The 7,407-nt window shown below is 52.9% G+C and overlaps 2 protein-coding genes across 3 annotated transcripts in view; both read left to right on the plus strand.

The window, feature by feature from the left end:
- Positions 1-10: 10 nt before the first annotated feature.
- On the plus strand, positions 11-1,464 carry Wdr83os (WD repeat domain 83 opposite strand). Its single transcript, XM_004635567.2, has 4 exons — positions 11-97; positions 216-321; positions 1,123-1,220; positions 1,312-1,464. The coding sequence occupies exons 1-4, from the start codon at positions 48-50 to the stop codon at positions 1,376-1,378; spliced, it is 321 nt and encodes a 106-aa protein (XP_004635624.1). The 5' UTR covers positions 11-47; the 3' UTR covers positions 1,379-1,464.
- Positions 1,465-3,244: 1,780 nt separating this feature from the next.
- Man2b1 (mannosidase alpha class 2B member 1) overlaps positions 3,245-7,407 on the plus strand; it is a 19,607-nt gene continuing 15,444 nt past the window's right edge. For both annotated transcript variants that reach the window (XM_023720233.1, XM_004635568.2), the window contains exons 1-6: positions 3,245-3,452; positions 3,919-4,021; positions 4,175-4,348; positions 4,645-4,838; positions 6,041-6,173; positions 6,468-6,613. In XM_023720233.1, coding sequence (XP_023576001.1) covers positions 3,291-3,452; positions 3,919-4,021; positions 4,175-4,348; positions 4,645-4,838; positions 6,041-6,173; positions 6,468-6,613 — 912 coding nt within the window. In that variant the 5' untranslated portion in view covers positions 3,245-3,290. The remainder of the gene's footprint in view (positions 3,453-3,918; positions 4,022-4,174; positions 4,349-4,644; positions 4,839-6,040; positions 6,174-6,467; positions 6,614-7,407) is intronic.

The following is a 7,407-nucleotide window of genomic DNA, read 5'->3' on the forward strand; positions in this document are numbered from 1 at the left end:
CTGCTGCTCCAGCAGCGGAAGAGGCGCGACTTGGTTTGCGGCTCGCTATGTCCACGAACAATATGTCGGACCCACGCAGGCCCAATAAAGTGCTGAGGTGAGGATCCCAGCGACAAGGCAACAGGCCTCGGGTTGTGGATATGGGTCGGGGCAGGGAAGCACTTGTCTGTCACGGGGCGAGACTCAATTGCTCCTGACCCTTGAGCCTGTCACAGGTACAAGCCCCCGCCCAGCGAGTGTAACCCCGCCTTGGACGACCCCACGCCGGACTACATGAACCTGCTGGGAATGATCTTCAGCATGTGCGGGCTCATGCTTAAGGTGGGCGGGGCTGAGTGCCCTTGGTTGTGGCTCCGCCTGGGACTGAGGCTTAGAAGCGGGTCCGGAATATTGGGGTGGGGGTGCGGAGGGGCGTGGTTTTCGAATAGTCGGGTTGGGTCGGGACTGCGTGAAGTGGGCAGAGAAAACTTTAAGGCGGGAAGAGCCGCGATCTGGGGCTGTGGTTCTGTGATGGCTCGGTCTGAGCTGGGATCTGGGCTGTGAAGCAGTTTGGAGGGGACTCGTAGGAAAACGGTAGGGTTCTTAGCGTGTGGGAATTTCTTTTTGAGACAGGGTCACTCTTTGTAGTTCAAAATGACTTTGAACTCATTCTGTAGCCCAGAGTCGCCTCAAACTTGTAACAATCCTCCCACAGCTTCCAGAGTGCTGTGATGACAGGCGTGCGGCACTGTCATGCAACATAGAGAAATTATTTATTGTGATCTTTTTGAGACAGGGTTTCACTGTGCAGTTCAGGCTAGCCTTGAACTCACTTTGTAGTCCAGGCTGGCCTCAAACTTGAAGCGATTCTCCTGCCTCAGCCTTCCGAGTGCTGGAACATGTGGAAATTTCTGAGGGGCTTTTGGGGCCTTAATGGGGTTAGAGCGATGGAGGTTTGTCACTAGGACCAGAATCAGGTACCAGCAAAAGGTGTGTGTGTGGGGGGGTGGGACTAAGGGGGCACCTTCAGGCAGGTCTGAGCTGTACAAGAATAAGACGTGGCAGGGCCCAGTGCTTGGGAAGTGTGGCTTTCAGGGGCTCCTTGTTATGTGTCACTGACCTGGTCTATCTATGTTTTCCCAGCTGAAGTGGTGTGCTTGGGTCGCTGTCTACTGTTCCTTCATCAGCTTTGCCAACTCCCGGAGCTCAGAGGACACCAAGCAGATGATGAGCAGCTTTATGTGAGGCTTGGCCTAGAGAGGGAGGAGTGGAGGAGTTAGAAGGGGAGGGGGACACACCTGTGCCTGGCACTGACACCTCTCTCCTGTCTAGGCTGTCCATCTCTGCAGTGGTGATGTCCTATCTGCAGAATCCTCAGCCCATGACGCCCCCGTGGTGATATCAGCCTGGAGAGGTGGCATCCAGGGCCCCTCTGTGCACCTTCTCCCAGGCCTGGCCTTTGGCTGCTCGACCTACTGTAGCTGCAGGGCTAGACTTGCCTGAATGGCCTCAGGGCCTCCAACTGATGGATAGAGCATGGCCATTCCCCTGGGGTCCCACTTTTGCTGGGGCATAGACAGGAAAACCATCGGCCTCCCTCCCCTGCCTGCTGCTGGGGGAGACACTGCTCATGTTTCTAGGTATATCTATTTGTTTTCTTGTGGAAACCAGTTAAAAATAAAGTTTTTCACTCTGGCTTGCCCCGTGACTATTGTCTTCTGTTCATGGGATGCTCTGCTTGGTGGGGAAGGGCTTCAGGTCATGGGATCCCTGTCTGGAATGTTCTGGGGATGCACTTCCTTATTTCACAAGCCTAGTGCCTTAGGTCAGGTGCCAGAGACAGGACAGTGATATCTGTCCTTCAGTAAGCAAGCAGGTGGCCCTTGCCCTTTGCTTTGCTTGCTTGCTTGATATCTCTCTCTGTCTCTCTCTGTCTCTCTCTGTCTCTCTCCCTCTCCCTCCCCCTCCCCCTTCCTCTCTCCCTCCCTCCCTCCCTTTCTCTCCTTTCTTCTCTTGGTACTGAGGATTGGACTCAAGTCTTTGCACTGAGCTACATCCCCAGCCTTTTTTTTTTTTTTCCTTTGGAAGCAGATACTTTATTAACTGACCAAATCATAAAAATAAAAATACCATGGTAGATACCTTAGTTCCTAGCCTTTTTAAAAAATTTTATTTGTGTGTGTGTGTGTGTGTGTGTGTGTGTGTGTGTGTGGCCAGCTCAGCCCACCAGGGGGCAGGGCTGGCTGGCATGTGGTGCTGGGGGATTGAACCGCGGTCCCTGTGCTTTGCTAAGCTTGTTCTAAGTAGGTGCTTTAGACACCTACTGAGCCATCTCACCAGCCCCCCAGCCCTCTTAATATTTCTTATTTTGAGGGCCAGCGAAATAGCTCAGCTGTCTAAAGCATCTGCTTAGTCAAGCTTAGACAAGCGCAAGGACCTCGCTGGGTCCCCAGCACCACCTGCCCCGCAAGCCCCGCCCCCAGGGTGGGCCGAGCCAGCCATAATATGAGCCTCCTGGCTCTGGGGCTCTGGGGTTTCAGGTGTGTGCCATACCAGGCTTAGTTTGCTTAATAGGCAAACAATGCCTGCGAACTGAATCCACAGGTAGGAATTGGGAAGGGTATGAGTCAGGTTCTCCAGCCTTATTGGAAGGTCCAGGGCTGCATCCCCGGCAGGCTGGATGCCTCATCCCCAGCACTCCAAGGGCAGTTTTTCTTTGTGTTTTAAGGCAGGGTCTCCGTAAGTAGTGCAGGCTCGCCTTGAACTTGCTATGTAGCCCAAATTGGCCTTGAACTCGCGGCAGTCTACTCGTCTCAGTTTCCCAGATGTGCACCCCCCCCCCCCGGCCTGGCTCCCACGGGCAGTCTGTGCACCCAACGTCCCAGTCCCCATAGGACAATAAGGTTCCTGATTCTAGCCACACTAGGTGTCTCTGAAGCACCCCAGTCCTGAAGTTCCACGGAACACTTTACAATCCCAAGCACATAAACCCCATGTTTTATGTCCTAGGGAGACGCGGTGTCCATAGAAAAAGTTCGGTCCTTTCTTCCGTCGTGGCCAAAAGTACTCCAAAGCCCCACAGCGGCGATATACTAAAGGTGCCTCCCACTAGGAGAGGACAACCTGTCTGTTCCCAACTCCTGGAATCGCCGCGTTGCCGCGGGATACAGTTTAAATCCCGTCTTGCGCCTGGTTCCGCCCTACCCCGCCTCCCTAGCGCCGATTGGCCAGGTCAGGTTCTAGGGGCGGAGCGCCCGTGCTGCCTTATCCGGGCCCGGGAACACCCTGAAGGCTGCGGTGGCGGCCGAGCTATGGGTGCCCTTTCGCTACCTTTCGGGGTCGGTGCTGGCCGCCGCCGGAGCCCCGTGGGGTGCCGTATGAGTTTCTGCTTCCTGGGTCTGCCGCTCCCGCCTGTCTCGTTTCTCTTTTTGCTGTTGCTGGCGACGCCTGGCGCTTGGGCCGCTGGATATGAGGTGAGTCGGGCCCGTCGGTAGGAGCGCACTGGAGTCGAAGGGGACCCGAGGTTGGGGAGAGGCGTGGATGGCTCTGATCTGCAGCTAACACAACAAGGTGGCCCAGGATGGGGCTGCAGCTCATTCTTCAAGCCCCACCCCGTGCCACCGGGTCTCAGGCTTGGATGCGTTCACTTAACTGTGGGACCTTAGAGCGGGGAGCGGGTAAGCAACCGGTTGAGTGGGGCGGGGTCTGTACAGTCGGAGCACAACTATGTGTGTCACCCGCCTCGGAGGCCAAGGCGTCCTCCGCACATAGCTGGGTTCAGTCATAGCTTCTGTGAGTCTGAGTCACTCCAAGGTCAAGGGTGGTCCTGCGCTTCTCCCACTCCCTGCCCACCTCTGGGCCTGTCTTTTAGCTGCAGGGCACTGGAGTTAGGTTATCAGCAATGTCAGTGTGTATGTGTATGTTTGGGTCCCTGTGCAGACATGTCCCACGGTGCAGCCAGACATGCTGAATGTGCACCTGGTGGCCCACACACATGATGATGTGGGCTGGCTCAAGACGGTGGACCAGTACTATTATGGCAGTGAGTAGAGGGTGGGGACTGGTACCCGACTGCACTTACCTCTCTCTGCCTGTCTCTTTCCTCTGTCCTTCTGGGCCCTGGACCTTAGGGTGGGGGCAGTGCATAGCTTGGGCTCTTGCTGGCTCCTGACTGTCCATGTTCCTGTGTCCACAGTCCAGAATAATGTCCAACATGCAGGGGTGCAGTACATCCTAGACTCCGTCATCTCTGCCTTGTTGGCAGAGCCCACCCGCCGCTTCATCTATGTGGAGATGGCCTTCTTTTCCCGTTGGTGGCACCAGCAGACGAACGCAACACAGGAAATCGTGAGGAGCCTGGTGCGCCAGGGTGAGCCTGCCCTGAGGAAGTGAAGAGAGGAAGCCCAGCCCAGCTTCTGTTGCTGTGTGTGTGTGTGGGGGGGGGGTTGGGAGATTTTATCTTGTCATATAGAGAGGATTGGGAGAACTGTGCCTCTCGCAGGGAACCACCTGCAGCGGCTCCTCTGGGGAGTCTGCCCTGCATTAGGCCCCCTTTGCTAAATCTGTACCCCTTCTCTATCCAGGCGTGGGTTGCCAGGCCTTCTCCTTGGTGCATCCCACACCCAACCCACTCCTAAAGCCTCTGCTTTGCCCCTCCTCATCTAGGGCGTCTGGAGTTTGCCAATGGCGGCTGGGTGATGAATGACGAGGCAGCTACTCACTATGGTGCCATTGTGGACCAGATGACACTTGGGCTGCGCTTCCTGGAGAACACATTTGGCAATGATGGGCGCCCTCGTGTGGCCTGGCACATCGACCCCTTCGGCCACTCCAGAGAACAGGCCTCGCTGTTTGCCCAGGTGCCACCCTGAACTCCCGCAGACCCTCCTTTTTGCACACGCTGATTCATTCCTATGGCACTCAAGCTTGCCCTTTCCTTGCAATCTCTCTGGGACCACACCGGGTCCTGCTGGTCCTTGTGTTCTAGGAAGTTGAAGTCCAAGAATCCTTCCTTTCGTTTTGACCTAAGCCTCCTGCTACAGCTGGCTCCTCTTACCTTTTGCTAGAATCCTAGCTCCTCCTTCAGCTGGGCTGCAGATGACACCCGTTTTCTTTTCATTTTCTTTTTTGAGACAGTCTCTCCGTGTGTAGTTCAGGCTGGCCTTGAGTTTACTATGTAGTCTAAGCTGGCAATCCCCCTGCCTCAGCCTCCTGGGTGGTGGGATTAAAGGTGTGTACCACCATGCCTAATCTGTCTTTCCTCTTTTGTTCTGGGGATGGAACCCAGGGTCAGTGCCTATTAGGCAAGTGCTTTGCCACTCAGCAGCACTTCAGTCCCCTATCTGGGTTTATTTATTTAGGAACAGGGTTCTCCTGTCATGTTGTCTTCATTTTATTTTTGTTTTTTTTGAGACAGGGTCTCACTATGCAGTTCAGGCTGTCCTTGAACTGACTTTGTAGCCCAGGCTGGCCTGGAACTTGCAGTTATCCTCCTGCCTCAACCTCCTAAGTATTAGGATTACAGGCATGTGCCACCATGCCCAGGCTTTATTATTTTTTTCTTGTTCCTGATTTGATTGTTTTATTAATTGATTGATTGATTTTCCCACTTTTATTAGTACATACTTGCAGTATACAATGATTACCTTCACTGAAGGGGACTGGTACTTGTATGCAACACATTTCAATTCTCTTCTTTTCCCCCTTTTTTCTACCCCCCCACCTCCAGTCTGGCTTTATTTTTTTTTAATTTTTAAATTTTTTTTCAATCTGGCTTTAAAACCTGCTTTATTATCTGTTTTGACCCATGCTGAGGCTGTCTCCTTTCTACTTTGAGCTAGCTGGGCATGGGAAGGTGAGTTCTGTCTTTCCACCTTGCGTCTCTGGCCAGGTGCCTTCAGACTCTCCCAATCTCTAATCTCCCTTTTATCAGCTTCGCTTTCTGAATGTGCCCTGACCATTAATGGTGCCATAGTGGACCAGATGACCCTTGGGTCTCCCAGGGTCATGGGCTCAGACTTCCCAAACCGGGGTGTGAGAGGTCTCTTTGCCCCACCTCCAGATGGGTTTCGATGGCTTCTTCTTTGGGCGCCTTGATTATCAAGATAAGCTGGTGCGGAAGAAGAGACGGGAAATGGAGCAGGTGTGGAGGGCCAGCACCAGCCTGAAGCCCCCTGCTGCTGACCTTTTCACCGGTGAGGGGCTGAGTTAATGATCCACTGTCGCTGTCTTTAGATGCTTAATCATGGGGCTGGGAGGATGGCTCAGTAGCACTGCACAAGGGTTTGAGTTCAATCCCCAGTTCCAGAAAAAAAAAAAAAAAAAAAAAAAAGAAGATAAATGCTTAATTATTTGTGAGCAGGGCTCTGCATTGGCCTTTTGTGCCGGGCCTCGAAAATTCTAAAGCCCATTCTGGCTAAGGCAGGGCAGACTTGGACCCAGGGTAGGTCTGGGCCACTGGGCATCCTCTGAGCTTGGTGTGGCCCCAGGTGTGCTCCCCAACAATTACAACCCGCCAGAGGGGCTCTGCTGGGATGTGCTGTGTGCTGACAAGCCTGTGGTGGATGACCCCCGCAGTCCTGAGTACAACGCCAAGGAGCTGGTCAGCTACTTTCTGCAGCTAGCCACTGCCCAGGTAATCTTGATATCCAGAACTTTGGGTTCTTTCCATGACCTGGGGGTGCCTCCAAGGGATATGAGAAAGTGTGCTCAATAGTACTGTCCTATTCCCCACCCCAGATTTATGGTCCTTCATTAGAAGTATACATGTTGCTGGCGTGGTGGTGCATAACTGTAGTCCTAGCACTCCAGGAGGCTGCGGCAGGAAGATCGAAAGTTAGCAAGGCCTTGTCTCAAAATAAGAAATAAAAAATAACTGAGGATATATTTCAATGGGAAAGTGAATTCCCACTGAGTTCCCAGTGAATCCAATCCTTAGTACTTCAAAAACTAACCATAACAGATCCCATGGACCTTCCAGCCTGGCTCAGTGTCTTGCTCTCCTCATCTGTGTATGGGACCAACAAAACTATTGGCTTTTTTTTTTTTTTTGGCAGAACCAGGGATTGAACTCAGGCCCCTTATTCCATTGAGCCATCTCCCCAGCCTCAAGCTTTGGCTATTTTTATTTATGTCCCTGTGCTCTGATACTGCATGGCCCCACTTTTTTTTTTGAGATAGGGTCTCACTGTATAGTTTAAGTTGGCCTTGAATTCACCATGTAGCCCGGGCTGGCCTTGAACTCAGGGCAATACTCCTGCCTCAGCCTCCTCAGTGCTGGGACTACAGGTATGTACCATACCTGGCACTCCCCACGTGAATAATACTACTACTAATAGTAATAATTCTTCTTCTTCTTCTTCTTCTTCTTCTTCTTCTTCTTCTTCTTCTTCTTCTTCTTCTTCTTCTTCTTCTTCTCCTTCTCCTTCT

Source organism: Octodon degus, unplaced genomic scaffold (assembly GCF_000260255.1).
Source record: "Octodon degus isolate 3935 unplaced genomic scaffold, OctDeg1.0 scaffold00073, whole genome shotgun sequence".
NCBI classification, from domain to species: domain Eukaryota; kingdom Metazoa; phylum Chordata; class Mammalia; order Rodentia; family Octodontidae; genus Octodon; species Octodon degus.

Coding starts and splice junctions, on each gene's coding strand:
- Wdr83os (XM_004635567.2), top strand. CDS start 48: ATGTCCACGAACAATATGTCGGACCCACGCAGGCCCAATAAAGTGCTG. Junction 98..215: donor AGGCCCAATAAAGTGCTGAG/GTGAGGATCCCA, acceptor AGCCTGTCACAG/GTACAAGCCCCCGCCCAGCG. Junction 322..1,122: donor TGTGCGGGCTCATGCTTAAG/GTGGGCGGGGCT, acceptor ATGTTTTCCCAG/CTGAAGTGGTGTGCTTGGGT.